Here is a 21,411-nt window from a genome sequence, read left to right on the forward strand (position 1 = left end):
GAGGGTTTCACTCCAGAGCAGGACCAGTCCTTGCACGCTTCTGTCACACAGCCGGGGAAGCAGAGCTGCTGGACGTGGCCAGAGGAACAGCAGCACTCCTGCTAAGAGCCTGGGCCCTCCTGTGCCGTGTGTGTCCCTGGGTCTGGGGACAGAGGTGCCTTTCCTCGCTGCTGTGCCTGTTGGTGGCCCTGACGCGGGCTGAGCGCGAGGCAGGATGGGACAGGACGGCGTTTCAGGAAGTTGCAGCTGCAAAACAGCCACCTCCGGAGAGGAGCCTCTTCCCAGGGCAGGGATGGAAAGAGGCAGCTGACCGGCACCAGGCTCTGCTCCATGGGCACGGGGGGCCCAGCAGCACCGGCACAGCGGCAGCCCCGCACGGAGTCCTGCTGGAGGTAACCCCACTGCTTTCCCTGCGGCCGTCGCTCTTGCTCGCCTGGCCCAGCGCCAGCCTCACCGTCACCCCAGGCACACGTCCCTGCACGCCAGAGCCTTGCCCCCCTCAGGATGGGAAGCAGGGAAGGGGGAGGCTGTGGTAACCAGAGAACAATGGCATGGGCCAGAGCTCCCTGGGGGGTGCTGCAGCCAGTGCTCGGCTTGACAGCATACTTGGGGGGGCTGAGGGGATGGGCAGGGGATGCATTGGGGGTTGCCTGCTGCAAAGCCAGGATACCCAGCTCCAAGGTCAGTTCCACTGTGCCTCTGTTTCTCTATCTGTGTAAAACGAGGAGGGACTGCAAAAAGCTGGCTGTGGGAGGTGTGAGCAAGCTGTTGCCCTGCTTGTCCTCTCCTAGGGGTGGCCAAGGGTGGAGAGGTCCCTTTCTATCTGGGGGTTTGCTTATGCCCTCGCCTCCAACGCTGTGCCTCGGTTTGTTGGGCTGTCAGGGGCTGTCAGTGCAAGCTGTGCTCTCAGAGACTCAGGCTGCTGAACTGGGGTGGGAGCCTGAGTCAGCACCAGCACAGCCGGTTCTGCCGGACTGGACCGTATCAGAGCAGGTAAGGCTGGGCAGGGACCTGCTGCACCATGTTGCTGGGGAGCAGAGCTGCCTGGGCACCCTGAGCTGCTCAGCCTCTCATCCACTTCTGGTGAGGTTACTTTGCCTGGAAAAAAATCCCTTTGTGCTGGGCTGTCCCCTTTCTTTTCAGGCAAAGGATGTCAAGGGCCATGCAATGCCAGAGCTGCCTGCCCTGGAGCAGCTGGATGCAGCTATCCCGATCCCTGAGGGGATGCAAGGGAACCCGCAGTGTGTGTCTGTGTGCTGCTTCAGTGCCAGGTGAGCTGGCCTCTGTGCCTGTGGGACTGTGACTCTGAATCTGTCCTATCTGATGGACGTCCCTCCCCAGCTGCAGTGTGGCCTGTGCAGCCTGTGGGTCACTCCAGCAAGACTGAAGCCAGTGAGCTCTGTGCTGTCACCTCTGCTGGTTTGGAGAAGGCTGGCCCTGACCATATCTGTTCTTCTTTCCCCTCAGGTGCTGGAGGCAGATACTTCCTCAGGAAGAGCCTTCGCTCAAGCAGCATCTCTCTCCCCAGGTACAGTGCCACACAGCTGGTCCTTGACCCATTCTGTCCTGGCTGTCTGAGCTGTAGCTGCCTTGGGACCATCAGTGCTCTGTGGGCAGAGATGCTGCTTCACCTTCACCTAGAAAGCAATCCAGACTCAGTTCCCTGCCTGCTCTGAATTCAGCTCAAATTCTCTGCCTTGCCATGGGTTTGCTGAGGATGCACAGCACATGGCACAGTGGCCTGCCCTTAGTTCCCAGCGGTGCCCTTGCCAACCCTGTGCATTGTCTTGACATGAGGGAAGGAAGGGGTCAGCACTTCACTCTGCATTCGTGATTTTCCTACCCTGCTCCAGGCAGGGCTTAGAACTGCTGGCTCCTGTCCTCCTCGTGACAGACACTCCCTTCTCTCACAGGGGCTGTGCTGGCTACCAGAGAGGGTCCCAGGAGCACTCTGTCCAGCCCAGCTCCTCTCGCCACAGTCTGTCCCAGCTGAGGAATGTGGCTTCTTCTGGTAAGCTTGCAGCCCTGCACTGGAGAGAATAGAGGGTCCTACACAGCAGATTGGAAGCTGCTGGCCTGGGCAGTGTGAGGATTAGCAAAAACTGGGTTCTGTCCTCCTCTCAGCAGTCACCTCACTGCCGTGTCTTGGGGCAGGCTATTTCCTCAGTCCCTTGCCAGTGAGAAGCCCTTGCCTTGTTAAGCACCTTCCTCTTCCCAGATGCCATCAAGAAACACCAGAAGACTCTGTCTGCATGGTTCAGCCACCAGCCCAACGAAGAGAGGCAGTTTGGCCCTTCCTTCTCGCTGGATGCTGTCCATGTGGACCCGGTGATCCGGGAGAGCTCCCTGGAGCAGATCCTGAAGCCCTCGCCTGACCTAACCATCCAGAACCAGCTCCAGCAGCCCTGCAGGCAGGTTATCAACCTCCAGAACCTTTTTGACGTGGATGCCTGTGGGAGGCAGGTGAAAAATGTGGTGCTGTATGGCACCGTGGGCACAGGGAAGAGCACTCTCATCAAGAAGATGGTGATGGACTGGTGCCACGGTCGCCTGCCCCGCTTTGAGCTGGTCATCCCTTTCTCCTGTGAGGACCTGTCCCACAGTCATGCCCCCATCTCCCTGCGGCGCCTCATCACCAAGAAGTACCAGCACCTGCGGGATGTGCTGCCGACGCTGGGCGCTTCCAGCCTCAAAGTGCTTTTCATCCTTAACGGCCTGGAGCGCCTCAACTTGGACTTCCGTCTGGCTGGCACAGAGCTGTGCTGTGACCCCAACGAGCCTGTGCCTCCCTCTGCCATCGTGGTCAATCTGCTGCGAAAATACCTCCTGCCAGAGGTCAGTGTCACCCTCCAGCTCCTCCAGCTGGAGAAAGGCTGGGAGTGAGCCTAGAGGAATTGCAGGCATGGCCATTGCACCAATTGCTTGTAGTCCAGCTTGGTTGTGAGCAGACAGACAGCCTCCCTTCCTGGAGGGACTCAACAAGGTGGCTTCATGTCACTGCTGGTTTGTCTTTGTGGGATCCTTGGGGAGGCTTAGTAAGGCAAAGTAGGCAGTCTGCTGGGCTGCAGTCTGCTGGGCTGCAGTCTTCTAGACTCAATATATATCTAGCAGGGAATGGGAAAAGATCTTCTGTGCCCTGTGCTTGGGCCAGATTTGAACCAGCACCCTTTGGGCAGCAGCTTCTTGAACGCCAGGCCCTGGGTGGTGTGATCCTTGTGCATTTATATGTGGGTTATGCATCTGGGACCCCGATCTGGTCTTAGATCGATGCCACAGAGCGAGCACCTCCAAACTCAGCCAGCCCTCTGCTTTCAGGCCAGCATCATCGTCACCACACGCCCATCGGCAGTGCGCCGGATCCCTGGCAAGTACGTGGGGCGCTACGCCGAGGTCTGTGGCTTCTCTGACACCAACCTGCAGAAGCTTTACTTCCAGATGCGTCTGAGCCAGCCCGGCTGCGGTGGAGAGCACAGCGTGGGTGGCAGCTCAGGCGAACAGGAAAACTTGGTGGAGATGTTATCAAGAAACTTGGAGCGTCACAACCAAATAGCCGCTGCCTGCTTCCTGCCTTCTTACTGCTGGCTGGTGTGTACCACTCTGCACTTCCTCTACTTCACCAGGACGGTGCCTCCCAGCCAGACCCTGACTGGCATCTACACCAGCTTCCTGAGGCTCAACTTCAGCGGAGAGGTGCTGGACAGCACTGACCCCACCAGCATCTCCATGATGAAGTATGTGGCCAAGACAGTGGGCAAGCTGGCCTATGAAGGAGTGATGTCCCGCAAGACCTGCTTCTCAGAGAACGACCTGCAGCAGTGCTTTGAAGTGGAGATGAAGACTGAAAGTGAGCTCAACCTCCTGGAGGTCTTCCGCAGTGATGTCTTCCGCTTCTTCCTCACTCCGTGTGTGCAGCCTGGTAAAGAGCACACCTTTGTCTTCACCATCCCTGCTATGCAGGAGTACCTGGCAGCTCTGTATGTGGTGCTGGGTGAGAAGAAGACCTTGGCACAGAGAGTGGGGAAGGAGCTGTCAGAGGTCATTGGGAAGGTGAGTGAAGAGGTCGCTGTGGTTCTGAGTATCATCTCCAAGGTGCTGCCCTTGCGCTTCCTGCCAGTGCTCTTCAACCTGCTCAAAATCTTCCCTCGCTACTTCTCTCGGCTGAGCAGCAAGGACCAGGATGCTATTGCCCACACCATGGCAGAAGAGCTGTTCAAAGAGGAAGACTACTACAATGATGATGTCCTGGACCAGATCAATTCCAGCATCCTGGGTGTAGAGGGCCCCATGCGCCACCCTGATGAAGCCCCTGATGATGAGGTGTTTGAGCTCTTCCCCATCTTCATGGGGGGTATCCTGTCCCGCCGTAACCGTGCCATCCTTGAGCAGCTGGGCTGCTCCATCAAGAACCTGGCAGCCTTTGAGATCGCCAAGGCCATGGAGAAGACGGTTATCAGAAAGAGCCGCAAAGGGCTGCCCCCCTCTGAGCTGATGGACTACCTCTTCTTCCTGCACGAGTTCCAGAACGAGCGCTTCACAGCTGAGGCCGTCCGCTCCCTCCGGACTGTCAACCTCTCTTCTGTCAAGATGACTCCTCTCAAGTGCTCTGTCCTGGCATCTGTCGTAGGCACCACGTGCCATGAGGTGGAGGAGCTGAACCTGACCTCCTGCAACCTTGACACGAGCAGCTTGAGGATCCTCTTCCCTGTCCTGCTTCGGTGCAAAGTTCTCCAGTGAGTACCACCTTCTTCTGCCCTTGGGCAGTGCTTGAAAATCGAGCTCTCCCTCACCTCTGTCCATCACAGGGATACCCTGAGAGTTCATGCATGGCAAAGGTAGAGAAAGGCATGCATGCCCCTGTTTATCCTCGGTGCAGACCTACGGGACTACAGCTTCCAACGTGCCACACTGCCACCTTGCCAGGGCACTGCCTGCTGGGATTTGCAGTCCAATACACCCTCCCGCAAGGCTCAGGGCAGCTCTCTGCATCTGGTACCACTGGCCGAGGGCTCTGCCATGCCTCACCCCCCGAAGCCACCCAGCATCCCCTGTAGCCAGCTCTGCTCCTCCTAACTCTGTGCGGGCGACAGGCAGCCGCAGGGTGGGAGTGCGGGCTGCGCAAAGGCGCCGCTCCCGGTCCCGCTGCGGGACTGCAGCCTCCCTCTTGCCCGGGAGGTGGCGAGCTGTGCTCGGCAGAGATGGCCTCGTGTCTGCAGCGGGGCTTTGCCGCACTTCCTTGCTTGCAGACAATCCGGAGGACTTGGTGGGGTCCTCCTGATCGCTCCTCGGACTTTCACCCACCCTCTGCGGCCCCTGCACCTCCCTCCCCTCGCTCAGTCCTGCTGGCACTGGCTGATGCTTCCCAAGCTCTGATGCGGCTCTGCTGTGCTCGCTCTTGGAGAGAAAGCCTTGCGTGGCCTTGTCTGGGGAGCCCAGGGAGGATGGTGATGGGCAGGGCCAGGGAAAATAGACAGAGCAGGGTTGCCAGCCCAGCAGGGAACAGCCGTTTTGGTCCTACCACTCCCACATCTTGCTCTGCCTCAGTCTGCAGCTCAACAGCCTGGGCTCTGACGCCTGCAAGGAAATCCGCAACCTGCTCCTGCATGACAAGTGCGTGGTGAGCCACCTGCGGTGAGTATCGCTTCTATCCTGGCATGAGACTGCCTCTGCTGCCCACCAAGTGCCCAGCCCCCCCTGCCCAGCCTCAGCATTGCCCTGAGCTCCTGTGTCCACAGGCTGGCAAATAACCCCGTGGGCGAGCAGGGGGCTCAATACCTAGCCGAGGCACTGGCAGGCAACCGCTCGCTGACCTATTTGTCCCTGCTGCACACGGCTCTGGGGGACCGGGGCGCCGGCATCATCGCTCAGCACCTGGCTGAGAACCAGCACCTGCAGGAGCTCAACCTGGGCTACAACTCCCTGACGGACACGGCTGCTCTGCAAGTGGTGGAGGTGGCCAAGAAGCACATGACACTGGACAAAGTGCAGTGAGTTCACTCTGCCCCATCTCTTCCCTCTTGCAGGCGATGCCTCTGATCTCGTGTCCCTCCTCAAAGCAGTGAGCAGTAAGCCCCCCCTCTGCCTCTGTATCCCACCCTCTGTCCCTCACTTGTCTTCCCACTCCTTTTCTCTCAACCTGCAGTCTGTACTTCAACGACATCAGTGAGGATGGCAAGAGGGCACTCGACAGTCTGCGCATGGACCGGGATGGTGTCAGAGCACTGGTCTTCCTTACAGCAGGCACCGATGTCTCTGACTACTGGTCCCACATCCTGAACGTGGTGCAGAAGAACCTTCCTTTCTGGGACCGTGAGAGGGTTCGGCAGCACCTCGCCCTTCTCCTGCAGGACCTGGAGAGCAGCCGCAGACAGACTGCCAACCCTTGGAGGAAAGCCAAGTTCCTTCGAGTTGAGAGTGAGGTCAAGAAGATGCTGGGGGAACTGCAGCATGGAAGCCTCTAACATGCTGCCCCTCCACCTGGCTGGGGAGGAAGCACTGGGCTGTGGCCCAACAGCACGTCCCGCGTGCCCGTATCCCCATGGAGGTGCTCGGTGGTGGAGTGCTACCAAGGCTGCCAAAGGTGCTGGGGGTGTGGGGCTCAGCCCTCATCTGCAGGCAAGGATGAAGTGGGGGAGAACTGTGCAGATACCAGGTCAGGAGCAAATGGAACTTATTTTTCTGGACTTGTAGAGACCCAGCTTCCCCTGGCCACTGCTGGCCCAGCCAGCAAGTGGCAGAGGGGCAGGACTCAGGGTTGCTTGGGAAACCTTTGGTAGCATTAAAGTGCAGCACTTTGTTTCCACTGAAGCACGCTTAGTGCCCAGACTCGGTCTCTTCTCTGGGTCCTTCCTGGGGAAGCAATGCAGAGGGGCGGGTGCAGCCATCCCTCCGACAGTTGGAGTGGGGTTCTGGCCCTTCCTCATCTCACAGGGCTGGGATGGGGCAGCCCACCTCTGCTCCAGCCCATGCTGAACCAGTTGGTCTTCTCCACTGTGGGCTGCCCTTGGAGGCAGCTGGAAAGTTGGGACGCTGGGATCCATTCCCAAGCTGGGCATCCCAGGGTGCTGCTCCCTGCTGTCAGCACTGCTGGGCGAGGGCTGTCGGTGCCCTGGGACTGGCAGGGCAGGGGAGACATACGGGCTGTTTAACTATTAAACCTGGGGCGTCTTGCAAGAGGCGGGGACAGTGGCTTCCCTGCCACTTCACCCTGTACCTTGCTCCCTCTCGGATTCTCTGCAGTCATGAAGCAAACAAAAGGTATGTGCTGGGGCAGTGGGGTTTCATCCTGCAGAGCCCATTCTGACATGCACGCCTCCAGACCCTGCTTCTGCACAGAGCAAGGCAATGTCATAGCCCAGGCAGGAAAGGAGCTGGAGACATCCTGGGAAATGCAGATGAACATTGTGGGGCTGTTGGCAAGAAGCAATCTCCTCTCCTTGGGTTTGGGGGTCCTTGTGCTGGAAGAGATGAGGAAGAGGCATATGGGGAGGTACCCAGGGGAAGACTTCTGTCTCCATCCCCTGGCTCCAGCCAGCTCTCTGAGGCTCTGCTGACCCTTCTCATCCCGCACTCAGAAGCCCTGTAACCCCCCAGGACTAACTTCCACCCGCATACCACCACCTGTCCCTACTTGGCGCCTCTTGCTGGAGTACCCTTGGTGCATTATACCCAAGCAGTAGATATCCTGCTGCTTTGAAATGCAGGTGACAGGGCCAAGGGATGAGCTGTGCCTGGGCACAGGCTGTAGCCGGAGGGCATACAGGTTGGGGGGGCTGTGTGGACTCAGCAGACCCACCTCACCTGGCGTGGCAAGCTCAGCCTGTGAATGAACAAGCCCTGAATGCTTTAGAGCTTGGAGTCTGCTCACAGCCTGCTGTCTCCTGCACTGACCTCTCCTCTTCCTCTGCAGGACTCGAGGGTGAGAAGAAATCCATCATGTAAGTGCTGAGCTCCCCCTTGCCAGGGGCTTGTGGGGCTGACAGCCCCACAACTGAGCTGTGCTGAGCACATCCTCAGCTGAGGTAATGTGGGTCACAGCTGCTGATCCCGGCTGCCTGCCCCAGGAAGGTCTTCTGTCCAGTCCCCTCCTGGCTTTCCCCAAGGAAGAAAAGGCAGTGGAGCTGTGTCCCCAGCTGGCCCTTTCTGAGAGGAATAGGGCTGCCCACAGCAGGGCTGGGGAGGGTGGGAGGAAGGCTATGCTGCTGCACTAATGTGGCTTCTCCTGCCCTTCATTGTTTCAGAAAATTTGAATTTAACCCCAAAGATGGAATCGACAACCCTGCCTTGTCACTGAGTGAGGACACAGGTAAACATCATCAGCCCAGGGCATCCTTGTGTCAGCATGTGGTTCTGGCAGCTGTGCATCACTAGAGTCCTGGGCACATTCTTGCCAGGGAGCTGTAAGGCAGCAGGGATGGGGAGATCCCAGCCTGGGATGGGCTAGATAATCCGTTTTAAGATCCCTGCAGGGACCTGCTCATGGGTTGTGCCCCACCACAGATGGCGAGGCCGTGGGGGAGCCCCGCTTCTACCTCCTGAGCAAGGACAGTACGGAGACCTTTGGCTTCTGCCTGCATGAGGAGCTGGGCTGCCAGGGCCACATCATCCAGCAGGTCGAGCTGGGAGGGCTGGCACAGCGCAGGGGGCTGCAGGATGGGGACCGGCTCCTCCAGGTCAATGGCCATTTTGTGGACCACATGGACCACCACAGGGTAAGCTGGAACACCCCAGGGCTGTGGGAACATTCAGGTCCTCCCAAGCCTAGAGTGCAAGAGCCCATTGCCCCCCCAGGGCTCTGATCTCACAGGCTGTGGTTGGAGGGATGCTTTGTCCAGGGCTCACAGCATAGGTGCTTCCAGGTGGTGCAGAAGATCAAGGCCAGTGGAAACCAGGTCCTGCTGGCCGTGCTGGATGGTGACTCCTACGAAGCAGCCAAAGCCCTGGGCAGGGACCTGTCCCAGCTGCTGCCACCCGACGTCCGCCCGCGCCTCTGCCACATCACGCGGGACAAAAGCGGTTTTGGCTTCAGCGTGTCGGGTCCAGAAGGTAAGGTGGGCAGCGGGGTGCCGCCCCGACACCGCAGCGTCCCGCTTGCCTCGGCTGACCCCTTCTCCTCCTGCAGGCGTCAAGGGCACCTTCCAGCTCTCAGTGCAGCAGGATGGGCCAGCAGAGAGAGCCGGGGTGCCGCCAGGCTGCTGGCTCCTGGAGCTGAACGGGGCCAGCGTACGGAACTACTCGCACACGCAGCTGGCCAGGAAGGTGTGTGCTCCTGGCACCGGCGCTGCGGGTGCGGGACTGGGGCTGGCAACGTCTCTGAGTGCCCTGTGTTTGGCATCCAGCTTAAGCAGAGCGGCAGCAAGGTGACTCTGCTGGTGGCATCCAGTGCCGCAGAGGAGTTCTACCGCCTGCGGGGCCTGCGGGCCGTGGCTGCCCTGGCGGACACCTCCTGGCTGCCCTTCAAGGTGCGGGAGCTGCACATGGTGAAGGGGCCGGCTGGCTACGGGTTTCTGCTCAAGGAGGATGACTGCAAGTCAGGGGCCACAGGTGAGGGGAGCAGTCTGTACCTGAGCAAGATGTGTCTGAGGCTCAGGAGTAGTTGCAAGCCCTCTACCCACCTGCACCTAGTGGTCAGCAGTGCCGCTTCCCTTCTGGCTGAATGCCTCCGTGATCAGATCCCCTTCCTCCCCCTGTCCCGCTGTGACAGGACAGTTCTTGTGGGAAGTGGATGCAGGACTGCCAGCCGAGCAGGCAGGGATGAAGGAAGGGGACCGTGTCTTGGCCGTGAATGGTGAGAGCATCGAGGGTCTGGACCACCAGCAGACGGTGCTGAGGATCCGTGCCCGTGATGACCAAGTGACGCTGCTGGTCATTGACCCTGCTGCTGATGAGTTCTACCAGTCGGTAGGTTTTGGGGACTCAGCCTGTGTGGGGGGCCCTGGGTACTGTGAGGATGGATGATGGGGATGCAAGTCTTTCCCCCAGCCCTGCAGAGTGAGGTCCTCCCCAGGCAAACTGCCTTGCTGTGAGGCGTCAGGAGCTGTACAGCTCTCCCCCTTCTGCTCTTCCAGATCGGGCTGTCCCCTCTGCTGTTCCTTGAGGACAGTGACCTTGCCTCAGGCTCCCGCTCACCCTCCCTGCCCTCACCCAGTGGCTCTCCTGGACTCTGTCACGTTGAGGTGGGACCAAAGGGACCTGGCTCCTGGCTGATGGCTGCTGCCAACAGTATAGAGATCACACAGGTAATATCTCTTGCCAGGCCCTTGCGGCAGGGCTGCTCACAGCCTGGCACTGCTCTGAGTCCTGACACTCTCCTGTCCTGACTCTCCTAATATTTCTCTGGCAACTGTGAGGCTGGCAGGAAAGGGCTGCCTGGTCCTCTGGACACAAGAGCCAGACAGAAAGATCCCTCCAACCTGTGCGTGGGGCAAGGGTGGAGTGTGGTGGGGTGGGTGGATGTGTGATGCCCACAATGTCCCCACTGTGTCCCTGCAGAGCCTGTGTCAGGAAAAGCAGAAGAGGCTGTACCAGACATTCTAGTAGCCCAAGAGCACCTTGCCTAAGCCACGCAGCCCCACACAGGTCGTCGCCCCAGGCCATCTCCTGCCTGTCGGTGCCCCTCATCTGGCTCCCTGGGCAGCACAGTGCTGCTCAGCACAGCCATTGCACACGTGGCTGCTCTGTGTCCGTGCCTGCAATGGGGCTCACAGCATCACACCTCCCAGAGACTCATCTCCACTGAACAAGGCTAGCCCCAGGATTTTATTAACCATGGTGGTGGCTTCTTGTAACCTGCAGGCGGACCTGTGCCTTTGCCCAGGTGCCTCCAGGGGTGTCTAGAGACATGGCACTGAAGACCTTGCACAGTTCCAGCCTCTGGGAACTCCCAGGAGAGCCAAGACTATGCTATGACCTAGGGGACTGGAGAGCCTGGTGTTTGGCTCAACCCAGGGCTGGCCTTTGAGCTGCCACGTGAAGGGGAAAGGGAGAAGAAGAGGCCAGTGGGGTACTGGAGGCACCTCCACCTCTCAGTCCCATGTACTTGCATGGACATGTCTCTTGTGCTCCTCCTGTCATCCTCCTTGTGAACCTGTGAGAGCTGTTTCTGCCTCCATCACAGCACTGTTCCTGTGTCACTCATCTGAGGTGTGATTAAAGGACAAGTCCACTCTGCTGTTCATGTGGATAATATTATGGAGAGAATTGTGACTCAGCAGCACATCCTGAGGCCAAACAGGATCCATCTTCTCCTACCCAGCCTGGGGCAGCCAGGGGGGTGGACAGTGGATGTGGGGAGCTCTCCAGGAGATAAGGGCTGAGATCCTGTCCTGTCCTGGGAGCCCCATTATATCTCCAGGGGGTTGAGGCCAAACTCTTGCAGGCACTCCTTGTGCTCCATGGCAATGGTCTTGCCTACCTCTTCCCAGTGCTAGCTGGCCTCTGCCATCTTGGCCAGCACAAGATCCAGGTTACCCTGGTGGGAGAAAGGATGGTGAGGAGAGGAGACCGTCCCGCCCAGGGAAGCCACCCACGGCCACAGCTCCACTCACATGGAGGATCTTCTCATACTCCCTCTCCATGGCATAGAGCTTGTCCTGCAGCTGGGCAATGGCCCTGTCCCTCTCTGCAAGTGCCTGGGTGGCAATTTGCTGGGTCTGCTTACCCTCCTGGAGCCTGGTGGCTGTGCAGTGTGGGAACAAAGGCAGGGGACGCTGAGTACCTGGGCACAGGAGCCTGGCACTGCATTATTAGTGCATGGCAGAGTGAGGGCACAGCCCCAGCCCAATCCTCCTCGTGTCTGAGGTGGCAGAGGGCTTTGGGACAGGGGTGGGATCGCAGCATCCCCTCTGCAGTCAGCAGCTCCCAAGATTGGGCATGTGCCAAGTCAGGCTTTGCCTTCAGCAGCTGCCACGCTCACAGCACAGGGTCAGTGACTACCAGCTCCCCTTGTCCTCCCCCAAAATCCACTTTGTTGCCCTGGAGCAAACCTTTGCCCACTGCCAGTGCGGGCCAGGCACGCTGGGGCCATACCGAGCTGCTCCTGCAGGTATTTCACCCTCGCTGCCAGGCGCTGGCTGTGGGCTGCTGTCTGCTGCTGCAGCACCTTGTATTGCTGGCTCATTTCTGGATGCCAGGGAGAAGAGAAGGGAACAAATACGGTGAGTATAGGAGGGAGGCAGTCCCTGTGTTTAGCTCCCAGGCCTTGGAAGTAGGCAGGGACTCCAGTGGGGCCGGACCTGGGGTGTTCCCTGGCAAGGGGAGGTTGGGGGGGTGGTGCAGGAGGGAACTCAGGAGGGAAAGTTTTACCTCTCTGTTGAGCGTGGGAGAGTGAAAACAAGCACGGAGTTTTGCATGTGGCAACGACCGCAAACCTCTGGTTGAGGTTTTGCCTCTGCTAAAATCATCCCCTTCTTGAGCACTAACGGAAACGGCAGGGCAATGGCTTTTGCAGGCAGGGAAGTCTCTGCCTCTGTGCTGAGTACAGGCACCTGGAGTGACATGAGCCCATGTCCAGAGCTTTTGCATGCTGACAGAGAGCAGGGCTATAGCCAGCAACGAGCTGGCATGGGGCTGATTGGTCATGCCTGAAGAAGAGGTGGGGTAAGCTTGGCTTGCTTCCTCCAGCAGCACCAAGGTCCTTGCATCTGTCCCACTGCTCCCTCCCTCCTCTGCCCTCACCTTCATGAATGTCCTCCTTGTCATTCTGTGCCTGCTCCAGCACCTTCTCCAGGTCCCATAGCCTCTGCTTGGGCTCTTCATTGTCAGCTTTTGTCTGCCAGGGAACTGTGAGCTAGAGATGCACAGGGCTGGCAGCCTCCACCGCTGCTTTCCTGTACTTCTCTTCAGCTTGTCTTTCTGCAGCCAGAGGGAAGAAGAAGGGACAGAGTCAGGAGCAGCTCTTCAAAGGGGCTTAGCCTAGGGGAAGCCTGCCTTGGGATGTTTGCCTCAGGAAACCTTGGCTGAGACACCCCTCTGGCTCAAAAACCGGCACTAGGTCAGTATTTGTGCAGACACTCATCAGACATCGTCAAGGTCTAACTGGTTTTACTTGAAGTGGCTGCCCTGGAGAAATGCATACTCATTTGGGACCAAGGGATGGGATTTTGCAGTGAAGATGAGGCAGTGGCCATGGTACATAAAGGCTTGGGGACCCCTCACAAAACGCTATGTCTTCCAGCCTGGTGCATGCTTGCACTTTCAGAGGCAAGTAGGAGAGACTAGGGCCTCTCAGAGCCACTCTCCCTGACCTTCCCCCGGAATCATGCTGGGCTGCAGGTTGCAGTCAAATGCAGACCCTTTGGGATGGCCTCCTGTATGCCATCAGATGTGACTATGCTGCTGCCCTGGTGCAGAGTGAACAGGGCTGGGGGAGACAGGCTGTGCAATGTTGTGATCCTTCATCCTGGTGCTCCCAGCTCCCCATGGTCTCTGCCCTCTCTGGGGCTAGGAAGCAGCAGGGGAGAGACAGGAGAGGAACTTTCTGGATGACTGGAGTGAGACAGGACCCCTGACTCATCTGCTACGTTTCTCTTCTGCTGCTGCTTTGTTCCTTTCTTCCCTTTCCCTTTTGCTCTTCAGAGGCATCATCCTGCAAAGTGATACCAGTGCTTCTCAGCAATGGGTGATCACATATTGGACTCCTGGGGGAGAAAGGGGAGGCATCTTCCTCTCCTCCTGCTCTGGCTCTCCCCTCTGGCACCTCCTCCTGCTCAGCCCTGTGAGCTTTGCCTTGGGACTGCAGGTGGATTACGAGAGGAAGGGAAGGAGAGGGTTTTAAACTGCTGCTTCTGCTCAGGATGCAGCTAACCCCAAATACCTGGGAGTGAGGAGTGGATTCCGGGGTGCACAGCAGTTCAGCAGGACACGGAGCCTGCTGTGTGGGTAGAGCAGCAGGAGCCAAGCTGGCACTGGGAGCTAGTGTGTGGAGAGGCTGCCAGGGCAACCTGGGCATGCTGGGCAGGGACTGCAGTCCTGCTGGAGGACAACCTGGCAGGGCAGCAGACGGGAGCAGAAAGGGAACAGGCCCAAGCAACAGCCACCTTTGCTTGAAGTCTTACAGGTAAATACAGCCACGACTCGGAGCAAATCATGCCCAGAAAAGCAGATAGTTAGGAATGCAATTGCTCAAGCATGTTCCCTGATCTCTTTGGATTGGGGCCATGGTGATTTTTATATTTGGCTCCACGAACCTGGTGTAACCCTCCCCAGCCCTCTCCCCAGGTACTTGTGGTATCCCAGAGCTGGCCAGGGCACCCTCCCGTGGTCAATCCGGCTTGACTATTAGCCAGAATCCATTAGCATCTAATGGGAAAAGCCTCAGGAACACAGCCTCAATAAATGTTGACATATTTGAGGTCAATATAATTCTTAGGAAAATTTGCCCAGGTAATTAAAGCCAGACAAGGAGCTGCCTGTCCCAGAAATATTTACCAAAGGCAGTAAAATCAAGGCAGTTTCATAGCCAATCTATGCAAAGCTCCCTTGCCACACGTGTGCACACCGATACCCCGGTGGTTCCTGCTCCTGTGCGAGAATGCGGGTGTGGGTGCTGCAGGGGACACACAGAGGCGAGCTCTGTCCTGGGCTTTGTCTCCAGCATGGACCCCAGCTCTCCCGAGGCTGAGGTCATGCCATCCCACCTCCAGGCCTGAGCCCAGTGTCAGGGCACTCGTGGTCCCCAGGGTGAGGCTGGTGAAACTGCAGCATATGCTGTTGTGTGTTTCTTTCCTCCTTGAAGCCCAAGCTGTGACACTAACGTGCTGTACCAGCTGCAGCTGTCTTTTCTCCCTGAAGGAAGTGTTCTGCCTGGGAAAGGAGGCTGAAAAGATGATCTGAAGGCAGCAAGGAAATGGAACTTATTTTCGAGACTATGTTGGGGGTTTTTTTTGGAGATTTGGTGGTGTTAGCTTTGCCAAAGCTTGACCTGTTCCCTTGTCTTTTCTCTCCCTGTTCTGTCTGCCCTCACCCCCACTCCCTGGTCTGTGTGTGCTCCTGTCCCAGACCTGTTGGAGCTGGCTGCCAGTAACAGGGAGAGCAGCTCCAGTGGGCTTTTCCTTCCTCTGCCTTTGCAGAGGGAGATGCCTGAAAGCCAGAGACAGCAGCCAAGTGCTTTCCCACTGCAGCGCAGCGCCGTTCCCACTTCCACTCCCACAAAGGAGACGCTGGATCAGCTCCCTCCGGCTGGCTCCACTCCTGGACACGGCCCCAGCAGCAGCCCTTGTCCCTGCAGCACGGTGGCTGCGCCCTGCACCCCCATCCTCTGTCCGTGCAGAACCCGCGGAGGCGTTTGGGGTGCTGCCCGCTCCGGTTTCTGGTTTGCCGGGGCGAGTGAAGCCGTTCAGGGCGAGGACGGGCAGGCCAGAGGCAGCGCGGGCTCCGGGGCTGCTTCCCCGTTTTCGGGCTGCGCCCTTGGCCGTTCAGAGAAAAGGGAACCCCATTACTAGAAAGGAGAAGCGACGGTGTTTCGCAACGTCTGAGAGCGGAGCGGGGAAGCGAAGCGCGGGGCGGCTCCCGGCGCCCAGCCCGGCGGGGCCGCAGGCAGCGGGGCCGGGCGGTGCGCGCAGGGGCCTCGCCGTTCCCATGGAGACCGCGGCCCGCCCCGGCGCGTCGCGCGCCCCGCCTGCCCGCACCAAGCATGGCCGCCGCGCCGCCTCCCCAGCGCCGCCTGCCCCGGCGCCGCGCGCCTGCCCGGCCGCGGAGGGGCGGGGCCCGCGCAGGAGCCCGCCCGGTCGCCCCTCTGCCCTCGGGCGCGGGCACCCGCCAATCGGCGGCGGCTCCGCCCAGGCGGAGGGGGCGGCCCCGCCAATCGCCGCGCCGCGTGTCCGGGGCGGAGCGGCGCTAGAGCCGGGTGCCTCCGCCGCTGCCACCGCCACCGCCCGCGGCTGCCGCCGCCCGCCCTGCGCTGCCCTGCGCTGCCCTGCCCGGCCTGGCCCGGCCCGGCCCGGCCTGGCTCGGCCCGCAGGAGCGCCCTTACGCCCGGCTGCCCTGTGGGGCCGCGGCCCGGGGCTGGACGGGGGCGACGGGCCGGGCGCGCCCGCTGCCGCCCCCCGCCCCCGCGACGCCCTCATGTCGGCGCCGCTGAAGAAGGGCCCTGGGGGGCTGATCGGGCTCATGAAGGACGCCTTCCAGCCGCACCACCACCACCTCGGCCCGCACCAGCCCGGCGCCGTGGACAAGAAGATGGTGGAGAAGTGCTGGAAGCTCATGGATAAGGTGGGCCCGGCGGGGGCGTTGGGCCGCACTGGGCAGGCGAGGAAGGCTGCGAGGCGGCTCCGCGGGGTCGGGCCGGAGCGGAAGCGGGCGCCGCGGGCTGAGGCGGGGCTGGGGCCAAGGCCTTCGGGCTGAGGCTGGACGGGCAGGGCCGTTGAGAGTCGCTGAAATGAAGCGCTTGGAGGGGGGACAGTGAGCGACGCGGCTGTGCGGGATTGGGACAGGGCTGACATCAGGAGTTTGGGACGAACGGGTGGCTCCGGGGCGTAGGACAAGCCGGGAGCTGCAAGGTTTGCAAGGCTGTCAGGGGGAGACAGCTGTATGGCTCGGGGTGGGGCTGGAGTGAAGTCTTTTGAGGGAGGGTGAGAGCTGTGTGGCGCAGGCTACAGTGCGAAGCTTTGGGGTGGAGGATGTGAGAGCTGGTGGAGAAGCCAGAGGCAGGATGAGAGCAGGATGCAAAGATTGGGAGATGTGTAGAAAGAAGGGCAGCTCTGCGAGAGATGAGCTTCCTGTAGAGCTGTCAGGGGAAACAGGTTGGAGAAAGAGGGGGAGATTTGGGATGGAGAGTGCAAATCTGCTCAGTAGGGTCTGGAATTTGTGCTGTCATATTCTTACAGATATGGTAATGAGTGCTGGTGATGGTGAGGGGAAGAGGCTGGTCTGGCTAGGGCCTGGTGGGCAGCTGCAGGTACCTCCTGGTGGTATCATCAGAAGCGATTCTGTCACCATATATAGCTGCTCAAGGGAGGAATCTAGGATTTTCTTGCTTGAAGATGTGCCTTGGCCTGTGATAGAGCCTGGTATGTGGGTACTGGAAGGTGAGCCTGATCATCTCCTTTGTGGTAGTTGGTACTACTATTTTCTGAATGAACAGGGACATGTTACCAAGCTCAGGACAAAGCTTTTTCCTTAATTCTGGAAGCCTGGTAAGAACCATAAAAGTCTGTGTAAAATGCTCTGAAATAAATACATGTAGTTACCCAAAGATAAGGAGGAGGAAATGTGATGTTAAAGAAGAAAAGCCTGTGGTGTGGGAAGTGGAAAGGCCACCTTCCAGTCCCGCGCCTTTACGTGGGCATTGCACTCTGAGGTCGCTAAGAGTCTTCCCTTCCTCTGTCTTCTGAAATGTCAGGAAGTGGCTATTGCTGGTGGCAGGACACCAGACCTTTTGGCCTGATGGTGTGACAATTCATTTACTAGCCTGGCTAGGTGTATTAGTAAATCCATTGTTTTAAGAAATCCCAGTGAGCTGTTAGTGAATGTTGGTGTTATTTATAGAATGACCAAGTGAGTTGAGCATAAGCATCCAGAAATGGGCAAAGATAAAAATCTACTAACATATTTGCTGGGGTTTTGCTTGATCCTCTGATGTTATTACTCTTCAGAGAATCAAGGCTACGTGTGACATGTTGGAGTTTAAATTCCTCAGTCCATCTAGGTTCAGGGCCCTAAAGTAGTGCAGAGCAAAAGCATCACTGAAGTTGTCTGCAGACCTTGGGGAGCGTCAGCTTGCCACCTTCTCCCCCTCTGGGAGCAGAGCAAGCAGTGCTGATGGGCATACCTCCTCCAATTGCCTGGCAGCCTTATCCCTTTCCATTTTTCTTTTGCTTTTCTCTCCATTGTTTATGCATGTGGAGTCTGATTCTCCCGCAGTAAACGCTAAGGCAGGCAGAGTAGATGACTTTTTTAAAGGCATATGAAATTATGTTCATGCCAAGAAATCACTCTGTGTTGGCTGGCTCGACAACAGACATGGCTTGTAGCTGTGCCTCGCTGTGTTTGTGATGAGCTTTGATCACATTCTACAGAGAGACATAGGGATAAAGAAGAAAGTCTTTTGAGAAGTGCCAGTGGGTCTCGCAAACACTGAGAGCAGGTGTCAGTGCTGATGTGGGAAAGGTGGTGTGAGCATGGAAATGTGATCGTCTTAGAAATAAGTTTAACTCGCAGACACAATTTGTAAGGATGTACATCTTCGTTCTTGGACATGTGATGCAGATAGGAATGTGCACATGCATTTGACCTCAACCTGGGCTGTGCAAAGGAAAAGGCTGGCATGAGAAAACCCCGATTACCTTGGAATCTCGCCTTGCAGCAGGATGGTTTTTTGAGGGGATACTTTCATAGCTTCAGATTTGCATAGCCAGTCTGTGGCTGTGCACCCTCTTCGCCAAGCTACTGTTGTACTTGTCACTAATTAAAGCAACCTCTTTTAAATGTGCACTGACTTCACCGTTTTGCTCATGGGCAGCATCCAAAGGCTCTTGGGTGTAGGCTTAATTTTTTCAAGTGTTAAAAGAGTTAGTTGTTCGTTCTGATGTGGAGGCAAGATTTGGCTGTGAAAAGCGTTTCAGATTTCAGTTGGGCTGTAGTTGTACTTACACAGGCTTATGAGAACCCATCTGAATTAAAAAATCTTTTCAGTGTAGCAGCAAATTGCCAGGAAAACAGAGTGCTCATGAAGCTGGTGGTGAGAAGGGCTAAATGAATGGAAAGTATTGAAAATGGGTTGGTGTTCTGGGCTGAGTAAATGAAAGTCCAGCCACAAATGAAAGACCCCCAGAACTGTGTGGATGTTTGATAGGTAATGTGTTTACCTGTCAGAAATGTGTGCTCTATCTGTGTGTGTATAGCACATTCATGAACTGATTCGTTAGTCTGCATAATTAATTCGCTGGTGTTGTCGAAGCATCGCTGCATCTCTCTCTTCAGATGCGACTGAAATTTCCTATGCAAGTTGATTCTTGCCCAAATATTTTCCCTATGATGGTGTCCATAAGAGCCTGATGCATTCCGTTCTTTTGGATTCTTTTACTTGAGTTGTAATTTTCATCAGTCCTGACCATGCCTCCAACAGCAGCATGGGGTCACATACAGCATGGACGTTAAGCGGTGCCGTTCATCACTCTCTAGGAGGATGTTCACCTTCAGCTGAATTAGTAGCTGAATTTTGCTATGGAATAGAGGCTATAAGTGTCCTTGGAAGCTGAGCACGTTGTCAGACATCTATAAGCCCACAAGCTTGCGGTGACAGTAGCACAGTAAGCAACACAGCAGTTTCTTTGCGGTGTCTTGAACCTAGGGAAGTGTGCAGAGTGGTTCAGGTGGGAGGAACTGCTGTAAATTCACCGTGCTTGCTCATTTTACCACTGTCTAAAGCAAATAAAGCAACCTTTAGTCTAGAAGAATGTCGGATGTATTGGCTAGTGAAAACAATTAGTATTTTTTCTGCAAAAGGATGAGAGGATGAGTCAGTTCTTGCAAATGTGACCTGGGCAGCAGACAAGGCAGACCACTTGAGTTCATTGCGTTGGACGGTGTTTAAAAACTGGAAGGTGTGGTCACAAGCCGCTCACTAAACAGTGTATTGATGCCATTCAGTTTCAAAAGCTGATACAGAGAAATGCTGTAGTAGGTCACCATTGTAAGAAGAGGGGCCAAATACAAATTCAGTGGGAGATAAGTTTGTGTAGGTTTTCTTTGGCCTCTTGCTTCTACTAGCGCATTCCCAATCCAACTATGTAACCTGACTGCAGTATTTGAAAAAGCTCACGGTTCTTGCTGTATTTCTCAGTTTATCCATACGTTGTGCTTGTGACAGCACTATGTATGTAGCATCACTGCTTTCCAAGACTAGTTACCCAGTCCATTTCTTTGTGCAAGTCTAATGAACTAGTGCTGAGGATCATTATTTTAAATCCAGAATCATCCAAGACAAGCTGCAGGATCTTGAGGGGAAAGACTATGTTCCAGGCCTAGAAAATCTAGATGAAATTTCTTTTCTTCAAGTGAGTAGATAACAGATTCTTTCTTCAAAACTGAAGGGAGAAACTGTAACTTCCTTATCTTCTCCTCTTAAGTTTGGAAAATGAAAATTGGTGGAGTTAGGCTTCTTCACAGGCCAACCTCATGGGATTTTCTTATTAAGCTCAAAGTGCTTTATTGGTGTTTCTAAAAAGCAGCAAAAAAAAAAGTCTTCATAAAAGGCTCCTTCCTGAGAGAACAAAGCATAAGCCAGGCAAACTTGGATGAGTTTGTTGGTAGTTTGAAAACACGAATGGCTTGTGTTTGTTGCCATCACACCTCATAGAAAATACTTGCTGCTTTCTGCTCAATGTCCTTCCACTTTGCTGGTCCCCGTGGAAGGCATAGGGTAGCTCGCTGAGGGGAAGCTGTTCCCAGGGCTGGCAGCATTCCTTTTGACATGGTCACTGTGCTGCAAGTGCACATGTAGAGAAACAAGCAAAATGCAACTGGTTATGCTGCTGCTGTGTTACAAAAAGACCAAGTTTGTTCAAAAGACAGCAGTTCCTAGTTACACAGCGTTGCTTAAATGCTTATCTTAGCTATTTTTGGTCTCCTCGGTAAATAAAGAAGCTCATTTGAGAATAAAATCACAGCAGTTTTGGCCTTTCTGTTAACTGTTTCAAGTGTCTTTGCAAGCCACTTGGGGAAATATTTTCTAGAGGCTGAGTGGTTTGTGGAACTTGCTTCTGCTGTTGGGAGATTTCTCTAATTGATACTAAAGTTTGTTAAACTGCTGAAACGCTGTGGATCTGCTGCTTCTATAGCTGGATATTTTGAAAGGGTAACAGCCAAACTGTTTTCTGTTACAGGTGACTGAGAGAAGTGCATAGTCTGACTTATATGCTTGCCTAATGTGTCTTCCTTGGAAGAACTGTGTTTTTATTAAGGTTTTAAACCCACCATACAGTAAACAATTTCTGTTGAAGATCTTGCTGTCCATAACACAATTCAGCTGTGTCTGAGGAGCATATTTAGAACCCACTCATGCTGCATAGCGAAACTACTTTTATTCAGGGGACAAATGTGTTGACTCGATTTGTTGATATGGTTCATTGTACAATGTTCACAGGCTCCAAAGAAGCAGCAGTTGGGGCACCAGAATCAATTGGATAAGTCAATTTTCTGACCATCCATCTCCTTTTCCAGACCCTGCAATCTGTGGCAGCCTCTTCAAAATGGAGGGAAAATTTTGATAGTTGCTTTCCATGTATTCTTGCAGAGGCTTTTTGGTGCATGTTATTATTTTAATAGCAGTCTGATTTTTCTGTTTTAATTTTTATACACTGAGTGCCTTTCTCTTCACTGGAATTGACTCTTTCTCAGTCAGATCTTATTAGAGAGACTACAGTAAGCCAGGTATAACTGGTGATGTCTCTTAACAAGATTGCTTTTTGCATATAC

General features: G+C 56.0%; 4 protein-coding genes across 5 annotated transcripts in view; 3 read left to right on the forward strand and 1 right to left on the reverse strand.

Annotated features, from left to right (window-relative positions):
• The first annotated feature begins 241 nt into the window (after nucleotides 1-241).
• NLRX1 (NLR family member X1) lies at nucleotides 242-6,780 on the forward strand. 2 transcript variants are annotated; one of them, XM_062014257.1, is made up of 9 exons: nucleotides 242-392; nucleotides 1,144-1,271; nucleotides 1,468-1,528; nucleotides 1,914-2,011; nucleotides 2,219-2,835; nucleotides 3,316-4,730; nucleotides 5,542-5,628; nucleotides 5,733-5,984; nucleotides 6,140-6,780. In XM_062014257.1, exons 1-9 carry the CDS (start codon nucleotides 331-333, stop codon nucleotides 6,456-6,458), a joined length of 3,039 nt encoding a protein of 1,012 aa, XP_061870241.1. In that variant the 5' UTR covers nucleotides 242-330; the 3' UTR covers nucleotides 6,459-6,780. The 2 variants fall into 2 exon arrangements, with proteins under 2 accessions (XP_061870241.1, XP_010205670.2); XM_010207368.2 differs by lacking the exon at nucleotides 242-392 and adding an exon at nucleotides 783-993.
• A 458-nt stretch (nucleotides 6,781-7,238) lies between these two features.
• On the forward strand, nucleotides 7,239-11,131 carry NHERF4 (NHERF family PDZ scaffold protein 4). Its single transcript, XM_062014198.1, has 10 exons — nucleotides 7,239-7,254; nucleotides 7,907-7,934; nucleotides 8,238-8,302; nucleotides 8,497-8,708; nucleotides 8,856-9,042; nucleotides 9,119-9,255; nucleotides 9,336-9,540; nucleotides 9,701-9,897; nucleotides 10,065-10,235; nucleotides 10,489-11,131. Exons 1-10 carry the CDS (start codon nucleotides 7,239-7,241, stop codon nucleotides 10,531-10,533), a joined length of 1,263 nt encoding a protein of 420 aa, XP_061870182.1. The 3' UTR covers nucleotides 10,534-11,131.
• Nucleotides 11,132-11,338: 207 nt separating this feature from the next.
• DRC12 (dynein regulatory complex subunit 12 homolog) lies at nucleotides 11,339-15,575 on the reverse strand. The gene is given in 5 exon segments (XM_062013913.1): nucleotides 11,339-11,467; nucleotides 11,544-11,674; nucleotides 12,025-12,117; nucleotides 12,673-12,766; nucleotides 15,435-15,575. Coding segments are annotated over 5 exon segments (588 nt in total).
• Nucleotides 15,576-15,957: 382 nt separating this feature from the next.
• Nucleotides 15,958-21,411, forward strand: part of CBL (Cbl proto-oncogene) — a 32,122-nt gene continuing 26,668 nt past the window's right edge. The window contains exon 1 of the mRNA XM_062013987.1: nucleotides 15,958-16,206. Coding sequence (XP_061869971.1) covers nucleotides 16,060-16,206 — 147 coding nt within the window. The 5' untranslated portion in view covers nucleotides 15,958-16,059. The remainder of the gene's footprint in view (nucleotides 16,207-21,411) is intronic.

Source organism: Colius striatus, chromosome 23 (genome assembly GCF_028858725.1).
Source record: "Colius striatus isolate bColStr4 chromosome 23, bColStr4.1.hap1, whole genome shotgun sequence".
NCBI classification, from domain to species: Eukaryota; Metazoa; Chordata; class Aves; order Coliiformes; family Coliidae; genus Colius; species Colius striatus.

Coding starts and splice junctions, on each gene's coding strand:
- NLRX1 (XM_062014257.1), top strand. CDS start 331: ATGGGCACGGGGGGCCCAGCAGCACCGGCACAGCGGCAGCCCCGCACG. Junction 5,629..5,732: donor TGCGTGGTGAGCCACCTGCG/GTGAGTATCGCT, acceptor CTGTGTCCACAG/GCTGGCAAATAACCCCGTGG. Junction 5,985..6,139: donor ATGACACTGGACAAAGTGCA/GTGAGTTCACTC, acceptor CTCAACCTGCAG/TCTGTACTTCAACGACATCA.
- NHERF4 (XM_062014198.1), top strand. Junction 9,256..9,335: donor ACACGCAGCTGGCCAGGAAG/GTGTGTGCTCCT, acceptor TTTGGCATCCAG/CTTAAGCAGAGCGGCAGCAA. Junction 9,541..9,700: donor CTGCAAGTCAGGGGCCACAG/GTGAGGGGAGCA, acceptor CCGCTGTGACAG/GACAGTTCTTGTGGGAAGTG.